This window comes from Aotus nancymaae, unplaced genomic scaffold, assembly GCF_030222135.1.
Source record: "Aotus nancymaae isolate 86718 unplaced genomic scaffold, 86718_ANA_hifiasm-v0.15.2.pri h1tg000058l, whole genome shotgun sequence".
In the NCBI taxonomy this organism is placed as follows: Eukaryota; Metazoa; Chordata; class Mammalia; order Primates; family Aotidae; genus Aotus; species Aotus nancymaae.
The window spans coordinates 6,791,816-6,806,077 of record NW_026988472.1 but is presented as its reverse complement, the minus strand read 5'-3'; the positions used below and the strand labels follow the sequence as shown (position 1 = coordinate 6,806,077).

General features: G+C 41.0%; 1 protein-coding gene across 2 annotated transcripts in view; it reads right to left on the bottom strand.

The window, feature by feature from the left end:
• Positions 1–3,049: 3,049 nt before the first annotated feature.
• The window catches only part of KDM5C (lysine demethylase 5C), a 54,489-nt gene continuing 43,276 nt past the window's right edge, over positions 3,050–14,262 (bottom strand). Inside the window, exons 26-27 of one of the 2 annotated variants that reach the window (XR_010338145.1) lie at positions 3,834–12,590; positions 3,050–3,705 (exon numbers count right to left, since the gene is read on the bottom strand). Coding sequence is in view for 1 of the 2 variants with exons in the window: in XM_064364332.1 (XP_064220402.1) it covers positions 12,585–12,590 (6 nt within the window). In the remaining variant the exon portion in view is untranslated. Of the gene's footprint in view, positions 12,591–14,262 lie in introns of both variants that reach the window. The other variant, XM_064364332.1, reaches the window with a different exon arrangement.

Below are 14,262 nucleotides of genomic sequence, written 5' to 3'. Positions count from 1 at the left end.
GTTGTGCCGTTATTCCAAACAACACTGCTTTTGATGAGGCCATAACAAAAGCCCTCCAAGGACTTACTGCTTTATCAAATGAGCTAGCTAAAAATTCTGGCATCAGTAACCCTATTCAAATTGACTCACAAGATGGTTCAGTCAATGAAAGGAAACCATAACCACAATTCTTACCTCTCTAGCAACTGTGATAAGTATGCTGCTTCTTGTTAGATGTTGTATCATACCATGCATCCAAGGACTTGTGCAGAGGCTAGTAAACACAACTCCTACTAAAATATCCCCAACCCCTCCTCCACCCTATTGAGATAGATTACTTCTTTTAGAAGAACAAACGAAACTGAGTCAAGATGTGTTAGTTGAAGAGGAACTATAAAATAGAAAAAGGGAAGAATTATAGGAAATAATAAAAGGTTCCTCTTCAAAGCTTTCCTCAGTTTATTACAAATAAATAATAGTTTTTTCAAAGGTTAATTTACTTTAAAGCTTCTACTAATAATCTTAAAATAGCTGTTAGTCATAATAAAGAAATATTTCCTGTGTTCTTAGTTCTTAAACTTTAACCTAGATATTTGCCCTGATAAGCCTGGACAAGCCCAGGCAAATCTTAGGTCGTAGCTTATTCCCCTTCCTTATTTGAAAATGTTGTTGCTTCTCTAAGCATTCCTCAAGTTACTTCCTCTTTTCCTTTGTTCTCCTCTGTGTTTACCTCTTTAGGAAAGTTTTAAGTTAGCCAACCGGGTACAGCTTAGACTGTGAGGTTCAGTTCCAGCCAATGGAATGAGGACACAGCAATAGGGTACATGCGTTAGATATAAATGGCCCTGCCTCCTTTGTTCAGTATCCTCTTGTGGCAAGGTGACTAACAGGAGCACCCTTTCTGTAGAAAGTAAAGTTGCCTTGCTGAGAAAAATTAAATTTATATTCAAGTGCTACTTCTTCTGCGGCACCACAAATTTACATATAACAATCACCCTCGACTAGGGAGGTCAAGGGTGCAGTGAGCTGAAATTGTGCCACTGCACTCCAGCCTGACTTAGACCCTGTCAAATAAGTAAATTATGTATGTATGTATGTATGTATGTATATTAACCTCATCCAAAAATATCCTCACAGAACACTCAGAATAATATTTGACCAAATATCTGGGCACCAATGGCATATTCAACTTGATACGTAAAATTAATCCTCACAGTACCATACTGTACAACTTTTGTAGTAAAGCCAGAATGTCATCACATTTCCAAGACTAACTCAAATGTCCACAAATGATGCTTAAGTCATGAAGATCATCTCAACTTTGGTTTTTGGATGCCTGACAAGCCGTCACTCTTCAACCTAAATGTCTGATTTGCAGACATTTTATTATCAAGAGAAGTAACAATGCCAAGCAGACTATTCCAGGTCAAAGTAGTCAAATTAATAATTCACAAATTATTTTTATGAATAAATCATAAATTATTGTATGTTTTGAAGGTATCACAAAGTTAAAGGAAAGTTGGAAGAACAATACAGATAACTTTTTTCCTGAACCATTTGAGAGTAAGTTGCAGACCTGGTGCCCATCATTTCTGAATATTTTAGTGTGCATTTTCTACAAACAAGTACATTTTCCAGCATAACCACAATGTACCCATCAATGTCATGAAATTAATGTTGGTACATTACTAACACCTCGTCCTCAGACCCTATCCAAATTATACCTATTATCATAATAATCTCATAATTTATAGCAAGATGATCCAAACCAGGAACATGTATTGCATGTTTATGAATGTTTTAAAAACAAGTCTGTGTAGTGAGTGAAGCCACAGTGATAGAAGATGTAAAAGCTTTTCATCTAGAATTTGTTCTGAAAACCCTGAGATTCAAGTAATACATTATTTCATTTACTCTTTCACACAGAGAATCCCTCATTTGTAAGAGTTTGCCTTTGTATCTGATTTCCACAGGAAATGATACTATCAGTATCATGCTCAGAATCTAATTACATACAAGGCACTAACCTCTCACCTGTTTTCAGCTTTGTGTAAAGACAAGGGATCAGAACATCCCTCTCTGCTATTTCATACTTAAGTGTGGGCGTTGATCCAAAGGAAAAATATTTTTAAAAGTTTGTGAGCAAAGAGATTTAAAAGGTAAAAATTTTTTCCTTGAATGATTCTCACCTGGCAGATTAGCTGACTTTTTGGATCCCTGAATATACCTAATAGAAGTTTGGAAGGACCATGTCAAAATTAATTAATGTGAACTGACAAAGATTTGGGGTTCAGAGCAAAAATTCAACTTTGGAAAAGTGAGCAAGTACTTAATCAGAAACAACAACAAAAAAAAGTGAGGTGAAAATGGTTTCCAGGTGCTGTTGCTGTTATAGTTTGAACCATAAAGTTATTAAAAGGCTGCTGTAACAAACCACCACAGACTGGGTGACTTAAAAAGAACAAAAATTTATTTCTCACAGTTCTGGAGGCTGGGAAGTCTAAGATCAAGGCATCAGCAGATTCAGCGTCTGGTGAGGGCCCACTTTCTGGTTCATAGATGGCACCTTCTCACTGTCTCCCTACTCGGTAGAAGGGGCAAAGGGTCTATCTTGGTACTCTTTTATTAAGGGCACTTATCCCATCCATGGGGCTCCACGTTCATGACCTATTCACCTCCCAAAGGCCCTACACCTGCAGATACCATCATATGGGGGATTTGATTTCAATCTGTGAATTTGGGGGAAGAGGGACAAACATTCGTTTTGTAGCAAAAGGGGTAGAGTAACATCTGCGAATAACTTGAGGAAAGAATTATTATTTAAAAACCATTATTCAACTGGATTTAAATGATTTCAAGAATGAAATGAAAATCCTGGTAATGGGTGGAAACATAGGTAAATTCTCCTTTTCCATTTATCACTACCTGCCTGAACAACAGTCATTTCTCATTAATAGTAATTTGAAGCGATCATTAGTAAAAAGTCTTGATCAGGAATTGGGTATAGCTGTTTCCAGCTATAAACAAAAAACCTTATATAAAACGTATATTCATAGAAGACGCTCAAGTATGTCATTAAAAATGTCGTTTATTTAAATATTTATACAAATTTAACTATTTTCTTTTTTGTAATAACTATATGAAATAAATACAAAGTAACACATTTTTACCAATCCCCCTTCCCATCCTTCTCACCACCCTCAAACTCCCACCAAATCAGAGAAACAGCCAGAGGGATGTCTCTATGGAGACACAGGGAGGCCTTGCACCCAGGCAGTTCAGCAACTCCTGGGTGGGTGGCCCTTCCCATCTGAGTACCCCTCAATGTGCCTGCACCTCCTGGGATCCTTTCTGCTCCCTTAGGCCTCTGCTTTTGGTCTGCAGTGGTTGGTTATGTAGAGGGGTCATTATTAGGGTTGTTCCAGGCCAAGCTACAGGTTGAGCAGGTCACATAGCAGGACAGGCCCAGCTGCGGACTCTGATGTCTGCAGTTAGGAGCGGCAGGAAGTAATGGATGCACCAGGCGCTGACTCGGCCTGTCCCTAAGCCTTAATCTAGGGGAAGGGTCTGGCTGCTTACCTGCCTTCCTATTTGGAGCTGATCCTAGGACCAAATGGGATGCCATCATCCAAGGGCAGGGAGATGCTAGAAGGGAGGTCCTCAGAAGAGAATGAGGCCTAAATGCCAAGTAAAGGGCAGGAAGGGGATCAATCCCAGCAGCAACTCCTGGTGGTAGTTGGGGGAATAAAATAGCCAGAGAAAAGATGGCCTGAAGGCATCTCCAGAGCTTGAGTCTCTCCGTAGCCAACCTGAGCTCCTAAACCCCTCTGGACTAAGTACCCTTCTCCACTTACCTGCCTACTCAAGAAAGGTAAGACAAGGCCAGGCGCAGTGTGGTTCATGCTTGTAATCCCAGCATTTTGGTAGGCAGCGGTGGGTGGATCACCTGAAGTCAGGAGTTCGAGACCAGCCTAGCCAACATGCTGAAACCCTGTCATTACTAAAAATACAAAAATTAGCCAGGCGTGATGATGGACACCTGTAATCCCAGCTACTCAGGAGGCTGAGACAGGAGAATCACTTGAACCTGGGAGGCGGTGGTTGCAGTGAGCCGAGATTGTGCCACTGCACTCCAGCCTGGGCAACAGAGTGAGACTCAGAACAGAAAAGAGAGAGAGGAAAGAAAGATGGACCTTCTGGCAGGTGGGAAGGGAAGGGAGGTGGTGCTGGAGCATGATGTGGTGGTGGGGGCAGGCGAGTCTCTTCACCTCAAAGAGCTGGGTGACCAACACTGCCTTGAAGCTGCCATCTTTCTGGAGGCCACCACAGTCTTCAGGGGTTACAAGTCAGATTAACCCCAAGCTTCAATGGCCCTGGCCCTATAAAATATAAAGCCCTGCCTTCTTCCACCTGATCTCCTTCCCATCTTACTTCCCATGCCCCAGCCATTCCCAGCAGGATAAGCCAGAACCCGCTGTCTGGTTTCCAGGCCTTAGCTACTGCTGAACTCTCAGATGGATTCTCTTCCCTCTCACAACCAGAGAAACCCCTACTGATCTCTCCAGACAGTTCATAATCACCTCCGGGATCTTCCCTCACCTTCCTTCAGACACGGAAAAGTGAAAATATTAGCTATGAAAAATATATAGTTCAAAGAAAGAACACAATAGATGGGGTAAATAGATTGACTACAGATGAAGAATGAATAAGTGAATTGGAAGATCAGACTGAGGACCTCTCCCAGAAAGCAGCAGGAAAGAATAAAAATATAGAAAACATTAATTTAAAAAACAAGAGAAGTGGAGAAGTGTCAGCATTTTAATAATAGCCTTAGAGAGAGTGTAAGAATAAATAAATACAAGAAAATATTTGAAGAATGGAGATAGATATCCCAAGAATAAAGTTTGCTGAATACAAAATCAGTTTAAAGTCTATTGTATTTCTATATAAAACAAATACAGCTAAAAAACAAAAAAAATTAAATTACCATTTAAGTAGCATTTAAAAATCAATTACCTAGAGATCTCAGAAGTAAATCTAACAGAGAATGTGTAAATCCTTTCTGGAGAAAACTGTAGAACTTGCAAAAGAGAGATTAAAGAAGATGATCACCCTGGGCAACATGGCGAAGCCCTGTCTCTGCAAAAAATAAAAAAATTAGCCAGGTATGGTAGCGCACGCCTGGAGTCACAACTACTTGGGAAGCTGACGCAGGAGGATCGCTTGAGCCTGGGAGGTGGAGGTTGCAGTGAGCTAAGATCGCACTATTGCACTCTAAGCTAGGTGACAGAGTGAGACTCTCTCAAAAAAAAAAAAAAGAAAGAAAAGAAAGATGATTTAAATAGCACCTGTAATCCCAGCACTTTGGGAGGCCAATGTGGGAAGATAACTTGAGCCCATGAGTTCAACAGTAGCCTGGGCATAGTGAGACCCTGTGTCTACAAAATTTTTTAGAAATTAGCCAGGTGTAGTGTCAGGTACCTGTAGTCCCAGCTACTTGGGAGGCTGAGGTGGGATCACTTAAGCCTGGGAGGTCAAGGCTGCAGTGAGCTGTGATCAAGCCACTGGACTCCAGCCTGGATGATAGAGTGAGACTCTCTCTCAAAAAAAAAATGTAAATAAATGGAGTGATACACTATATTCATGTGCATAGGCTGGTGAACTAAATATTACAAGAATGCCAGTTCTCCCCAAGTTGATCTACAGATTCCAATTAACCCCTGATGGATGGGTTGGTTGGTTGGTTTGTTTTGGTGGAACTTGACTGATTCTAAAATATATATATTAATAGAAATGAAAAAGGTTAAGAATAGCCATGACTCCTGAAGAACTAGGACGGAGGACTTGCTCTCTCAGATGTTAAGGGTTTTTTGTTGTTGTTTTGTTTTGTTTTTTAATAAAGCTATAGTAATTAAGAGTGCTGCCTTGGCAGCCGGGTGCGGTTGCTCACGTCTGTAATCCTAGCACTTTGGGCAGCTGAGGTGGAAGGATCACCTGAGGTCAGAAGTTTGAGACCAGCCTGGCCAACATGGTGAAACCCCGTCTTTACTTAAAAATACAAAAAATTAGCTGGGCGTGGTGGCACGCGCCTGTAATCCCAGCTACTTAGGAGGCTGAGACAGGCGAATCACTTGAAACAGGAAGGTGGAAGTTGCCATGAGCCGAGATCATGCCATTGCACTCCAGCCTGGGCAACAAGACTGAAACTCTGTCTCAGAAAAAAAAAAAAAAAAAAAATTATAGTATTGGCACAAAGAAAAGTGAATCCGGCCAGGTGTGGTGGCTCATGCCTGTAATTCCAACACTTTGGGCAGCTGAGGTGGAAGGATCACCTGAAGTCAGGAGTTCAACACCAGCCTAGCCAACATGGTGAAACCCCAACTCTACTAAAAATACAAAAATTTGCCAAGTATGGTGGCAGGTGCCTATAATCTCAGCTACTTGGGAGGCTGAGGCAGGAGAATTGCTTGAACCCAGGAGACAGAGGTTGCTATGAGCTGAGATCGTGCCACTGCACTCCAGCCTGGGTGACAGAGTGAGACTCCATCTCAAAAAAAAAAAAAAGAAAAATGAATCCATGCATATTTGCATACTTGATTTATCAAAAATGTGTCTCCATAGAGCTGTAGAAGCAGGGCAATCTTTTCAACAAATGGTACTGGGACAATTAGGTGTCCAGTTAAAAAAAAACTAAACTAAAACTAAATTGGCTATTTACTTCACATCATACATTTTTTAAAAAATCAAATAATTCCCAGGTACATTATAGACCTAAGTGTGAAAAGCAAAGAAGGTAACAAAGGAAAATATTCTTGATATTAGAATAGTAAAAGATGTCTTTTTTTAAAAATAGAGACAGGAGTCTTGCTACATTGCCCAGGCTGGTCTCAAACTCCTGGCCTCAAGTGATCCTCCCACCTTGGCCTCCCAAAGTGCTGGGATTACAGGCATGAGCCACCACACTGGACCTGGGATGGTAAAAGATTTCTTAAACAAGACACCAAAAGTACAAATCATGAAAGGAAAGGACCGATAAAATAAAAAATAATAACTTCTTCACCCAGAGACACCATAAACAGTGCAAAGGAAAGCCACAAAATGGGAAAATGTGTTTGCATCACTTAAAATCAGATTCCATATCCAGATTGTAAGATGAAGTTCTACAGTTCTACAATTCAACAAGAGAAAGATAGATAATCAATAGAAAAATATGCCAATGAGTTGAACAGGCATTTTACAAGAGAGTACTCAAATGGCCAGTAAAAAATATGAAAAGGTAGGCCTGGTGTGGTGGCTCATGCCTGCAATCCCAGCAGCCTGGAAGCAGGTGGGAGGACCAGTAGAGGCCAGGAGTTCAAGACCAGCCTGGGCAACATATCAAGACCATCTCTACAAATTTTTTTTTTTTTAATATCCAGGCATGATAGTGGCATGCCTGTAGTCCCAACTGCTTAGGAGCCTGAGGCAGGAGGACTGCTTGAGCCCAGCCCTGTAGTATGAGGCTACAGTGAGCTATGATCATGCCACTGCACTCCAGCCTGGGAAACAGAATAAGACCCTGTCTTTAAAAAGAAAAAAATATTAAAGGTGCTCAACTTCATTAGTTATCAGGAAAATGCCAATTTAACCCACTTGAGATACCATTTTACAATCCTCAGCTTGGCAAAAAATTAAAATTGACTGTTCCAAGGGTTGGGAAATATGTGGAATAATAGAATCTTTCATACTCTGCTGGTTGTAGTAAAACTACTTCAGAAAAGTTTGACACTAGCAAAAAAGTTAAAGATGTGTATACCTTTTGTCCCAATAAGTCATACACCCTACAAAAATGTATGCTTATGGCTGGGCACAGTGGCTCACGCCTGTAATCTCAGCACAGCACTTTGGGAGGCCACGAAGGGCGGATCACCTGAGGTCAGGAGTTTGAGATCAGTCTGGTCAATTTGGTGAAACCCCATCTTTACTAAAAATACAAAAATTAGCTGGGCGTGGTGGTACACACCTGTAGTCCCAGCTACTCAGGAGGCTGAGGGAGGAGATTGGCTTGAACCTGGGAAGCAGAGGTTGCAGTGAGCCTATAAATAAAATAAATAAACGTATGCTTATGTATACTAGGAAATAGTTACAAAAATGTTCTTGCAGCATTGTTTATACAGTCCAAAATCAGAATGCTCCAAATGCCTTTCAAAATTAGACTTGATAGATTATGGTAGATTCAGACAATGAAATACTGTTGCCGAACACCAGGGGTTTGGCCTAGGTGTGGTTACTTGATGCACAGAAAGCCAATCACTGAGATTAGTATTGCCAGGGAAGAACGGCTTTAATGCCAGCGTCAGCCAGGAGATGGGAGACCAGTCCCAAATTCCTCTCTCCAACTTACTAAAGTTAGCAGTTTATATAGTAGGGAGGGAATGTAAAACAAGAATTAAGGAGGGGTAAGGAAGAGAAGCTGGTCAACAGGCAGCACGTGGTTGGATGAGGGATCTGTTGTCTCACCATAACCGTATGCAGGAAAACAGAAATTCGGGAGGTATAAAGAAGAGGAGTTGGTCAACAGGCAGCAGGTGTGTCTCATTGTCTGGATGTGGTGATATGGGAAGTTACGGTTCTTCAGTTCTCTCTGGGAGGCCTGCTGGTTGGTTTCCTGAGAAATGAACTCAGATAAAAACAAATGTAAGTTTCTCAAGTTTCAGTTCAGGGGGAAAACTGGGTTGATTTCAATACTATACAGGCAAGAAGATAAAGCACATCTATATGTTAAAACATGGATAAATCTTAAAAGTATAATGTTAAATGAAAGAAACCAAACACAAAAGAATACATGCTGTATGACTCTGTTTATGATGTTAATAAAAACAGGAAAATCTAAACTACACAAATAGGAAGTCATGCTTAGGTGGTAAAATGTTAAAGAAAAGTAAGGAAGTGGTGACCATAAAAGTCAATGTTTTAATCCTGAATCAAACAACCTAACTATTAAAAGATATATTTTGGCTGGGTATGGTGGCTAACACCTGTAATCCCAGCACTTTGGGAGGCCAAGATGGAAGGATCACTTGAGGCTAGAAGTTGGAGACCAGACTATGCAACAAAGCAAAAAAATTCAAATTAGGTGCACTTCATTTCTCAAGTCACCCACCTGGGCCTCTTCCAAGTTGTACTTTCCTTCTTTTCTTTCCTTTCCTTACTGTTCTAAAGCTTTTAAATAAACTTTCACAACTGCTCTGAAAATTTTTTTTTTTAAATTAGCCATGTGTGGTGGTGCATGCCTGTAGTCCCAGCTACTTGGGAGGCTGACGCTGGAGGATCACTGAAGCCCAGAAATTTGAGATTACAGTGAGTTATGATTGTGCTGCACTCCAGCCTGAGTGACAGAACAAGACCCTGCATCTAAAAATTTTTTTTTAATTTGTACATAATTTGTCAAAGTATGTTTTTAGTTAATTTGGGAACACCTGAATATAGTGACATTCATTTGACTATGATGACAATAAGGAATGATTGTGAATTTTGTTAGGTTACTAATGGTTTTGTAATTACATAAGGAAATGTCTTCTTTTTTTGGTGCATGCTTAAGATCTTAGGGATGAAGTGACATAGTATCTGGGGTTTGCTTTAAAACAGTCCAGGAAAGAGAGGGAGAGGGGGGAAGAGGGAGGGAAACAAAGAGAAAGGTGGTTATATGAAACAAATGTGACAAAATGTGGTTGAAGCTTGATGATGGATACATGGGAATTTTAGCATACTGTACTTTTGTTTACATTCAGACATTGTCATAATAAAAAGTTTTTAAAAGATAAAAAATATGTCAGGTACTCATTATTTCTGAGCTGGGGAGAGGGAGTTGTGATAAGAACAGGACATGCAGGGAAGCTTTTCGCTTTGGTAATTTTCTTTTTCTTGACCTAGGTAGTTGCTTGTTAAGATATGTTTACACAGGCTGAGTGCACTGGCTCATGACTGTAATCTTCAACACTTTGGGAGACTGAGGCAGGATGATTATCTGAGGACAGGAGTTTGAGACACCTTCAGCAACAGCGTGAGACCCTATCTCTTTAAAAAATCATTTTGGCTGGGCGCGGTGGCTCACACTTGTGATCCCAGCACTTTGGAGGCCAAGGCGGGTGGATCACTTGAGGTCAGGAGTTCGAGACCAGCCTGCCCAACATTGTGAAACCCCGTCTCTATTAAAAAAAAGCCAGGCACAGTGATGGGCACTTGTAGTCCCAGCTACTAGGGAGGCTAAGGCAGGAGAATCGCTTGAACCTGGGAGGTGGAGGCTGCAGTGAGCTGAGATTGCGCCACTGCACTCCAGCCTGGGTGACAGAAGAAGACTCTTTCTCAAAAAAAAAAAAAAAAAAAAATGTTTACACATAACCTTTCCTGTATGTGTCATGTTTCACAATTTTAAAAGGCAAATAAAACAAGAAACAATGTTTGTATGAATGCCCTCTATTTGTAACAGGAATGATCTTTCGGGTAAATAATAATGTCCCTGCATCTGTGAAATTTCTATCCATAGTCACTAAGAAACAACACATTCTTGTTTGGAGTAATAATTAGTTATATCATTTGGTTTAAACTGACTCAACTTAATGTTTAATAACTGTAAATGTTTGAGAAGGAAACAGGTCTACTTGTACACGTCTTTCCGGTCTGTTCTAATGTACTCTTTGATTTGGCTTGGATCAAAATGTTTTAAGAAAAAAACTTTTTTAGAGTCTCACTCCGTCACTAAGGCTGGAATGCAGTGGTGTGATCACTGCTCACTGTAGCCTCCACCTCCTGTGCTCAAGCAATCATCCTACCTCAACCTCCAGAGCAGCTGGGACTATAAGTGCATGGTAATATGCCCAGCTAATATTTTATTTTTTGTTGAGACAGGGTCTCACTATGTTGCCCAGGCTGGTCTTGAACTGCTGGGCTCAAGCAATCCTGCTTTGGCCTCCCAAAATGTTGGCATTATAAGTGAAAGCCACCATGCCTGGCCAGAAAAAAAAAAACTTTATTCTTGCTATTTCAGTGCATTTTTAAAATGCCTGGGACATGTTCAATATGTTCTGTATTTTAGAACCTCTGCAACTCAATGTTTCCTGCTTTCAAAGCAAAGTATGGAAAACATTTGCCTGTATTGGACATGAAGGCATATGTGTATCTAAGGGTGTTTTAAAGTATACACATGACTGGCCTTTTCACTCTTTGTCTCTAGGTGATGCTGCATTTGAGAAGCTATACCTTGTTCTAGTCTAATAATAGGTAGTACCTTTTGACCATTTATGAAAAACAAAAATACACATTGCTGGCATAATTAAGAAAAGCTTTGTAAGGCAAGATCATGGTTTTAAACTTTTAGTTCAAGGCATGGTCAGACACTGGGGAGCTGATTTCACTGCCCTCAAAAAAGAAATCTCCTTTACACCCTTCAAAAAATTAACTCAAAGTGGATCATACACCTAAATGTAAAATGCAAAACTATAAAACCCCTAGAAGATAACATAGAACATGTAAGTGCCCTTGGGTTTGGCAATGACTTTTTAGGTACAACACCAAAGGCATGATCCATGAAAGAAATAATTGATAAGCTGGGCTTCATTCAGATTAAAAACTTCTGCTCTGCAAAAGACACTGTTGGCCAGGCATGATGGCTCATGCCTGTAATCCCAGCACTTTGAAAGGCCTAGGTGAGTGGATCACCTGAGGTTAGGAGTTTGAGACCAGCCTAGCCAACATGGTAAAACCCTGTCTCTACCAAAAATACAAAATTCAGCCAAACGTGGTGGCAGGCGCCTGTAGTCCCAGCTACTCAGGAGGCTGAGGCAGGAGAATCGCTTGAATCTGGGAGGTGGAGGTTGCAGTGAGCCAAAATGGTGCCATTGCACTCCAGCCTAGGTGACAAAAGCAAAACTCCATCTGAAAAAAAAAAAAAATAGAAAAATAGAAAAATTAGCTGGGCGTGGTGGCAGGTGCCTAATCTCAGCTACTCGGGAGGCTGAGGCAGGAGAGTCACTTGAACCTGGGAGGCGGAGGTTGCAGTGAGCCAAGATCGTGCCATTGCACTTCAGCCTGGGTGACAGAGTGAGACTCCCTCTCAAAAAAAAAAAAAAAAGAAAAAAAAAAAACCTGTCAAGAGAATGAGAAAACAAACTACAGACTGGTATAAAATATTTGCAGAAGACGTATCTGATAAAGGATTTTTATCTAAGACACATAAATAACTCTTAAAACTCAACAATAAGAAAATGAACATCCCAATTTAAAAACAGGCAAAAGACACCTGGCATGGTGGCACATGCATGTAGTCCCAGCTACTTGAGAGCCTGAGGCAGGAGAATCACTTGACTGAGGAGTTTGAAATGCGCCTGGGCAACATAGCAAGACCCCACCTCATAAAAAAGAAAAAGGACAAAAGACCTAAACAGACACCTCACCAAAGAAGATATACAGATGGCAAATAAGTATGTGAAAAGATGCACCACATCAAATGTCATTAAGGTTTGCAAATTAATACAATGAGATACCACCACATACCTATTAGTATGGCCAAAATCCAGGACACCGACGATACCAAATGCCAATGAGGATGTGGAGCAACGGGAACTCATTCATTGCTGGTGGGAATGCAAAATGGTTCAGCCACTTTGGAAGACAGTTTGGCGGGTTCTTACAAAACGAAACATGCTCTTATCTTACCATTCAGCAATCACACTCTTTGGTATTTGCCCAAGTGATTTGAAAACTTCTGCCTACATAAAAACATGCAATGGATATTTATGCCCAAACTTGGAAACCAAGATGCCCTTCAGTAAGTAAATGGATAAACTGTGTTACATTCAGACAATGGAACGTTATTCAGCAATAAAGATAAATGAGCTATCAAGCCACCAAGAGACATGGAAGAAACTTAAATGCATACTAATAAGTGAAAGAAGGCAATCTGAGCCAGGCGTGGTGGCTCACACCTGTAATCCCAGCACTTTGGGAGGCTGAGGTGGGTGGATCACTGGAGGTCAGGAGTTTGAGACCAGCCTGGTCAAAATGGTGAAAACCCCATCTCTACTAAAAATACACACACACACACACACACACACACACACATACAAATCAGCCAGGCGTGGTGGCACATGCCTACAATCCCAGCTACTCGGGAGGCTGAGGCAGGAGAATTGCATGAACCCAGGAGGTGGAGGTTGCAGTGAGCTGAGATTGCGCCACTGCACCCCGGCCTGAGTGACAAAGCAAGACTCCATCTAAAAAAAAAAAAAAAAAAGGCAATCTGAAAAGGCTATATGCTGTATGATTCCTAAATAACATTCTGGAATAGGTAAAACTATGGAGACAGTAAAAAAAAAAAAAAAATCAGTGGTTGCTAGGAGTTATGAGAGGGAAGTATGAATAGGTGGAGCACAGAGTACCTTTAGAGCAATGAAACAACTCTGTATGATACTATAATGGTGGCTACATGTCATTATACATTTGTCAAAACCCACAGAGTGTACAACACCAGGAGTGAACCTTAATGTAAGCTATGTACTTGGCCAATTATGTGCCAATGTATTGACTATAACAAATGTACCACTCTGCTGGGGGTGTTGATAGTGGGGGAAGCTGTGCCTGTGTAGGAGCAGGGGCTATATAGGACACATACTTTCCACTCAATTTTGCTGTGAACCTAAAACTGCTCAAAGGAATAGAGGCTCACTCTGTCGCACAGGCTGGAGTGCAGTGGCACAATTTCGGCTCACTGCAACCTCCACCTCCCAGGTTCAAACAATTTTCTTGCCTCGGTCACCTGATTAGCTGGGATTACAGACACACACCACCACACCCGGCTAATTTTTGTAGTTTTAGTACAGATGGGGTTTCACCATGTTGGCCAGGCTGGTCTTGAACTCCTGGCCTCAAGTGATTTGCCCGCCTCGGCCTTCCAAAATCTGGGATTACAGATGTGAGCCACCACACCCAGCCTCTCTCTCTCTCTCTCTCTCTCTCATATATATATATATATATATATACACACACACACACACACATATACATACACACACACACACACACACACACACACACACACACACGTATATATATATATACATCTTCCAGGCACAGGACCGATGTAACCTGAAATCAGACATAAAACCAAATCCTGCAGGTTGCTGAATTACAAAGCAGGTTGAATTCATAGGATCTCCAGGTCTCATAGGCAAAAACATAGCCACTGATTAGGGAAAAATGGGACCTCGAGAATTGATTTGGATTGATCTGAGCCCCTAAACCCCAACC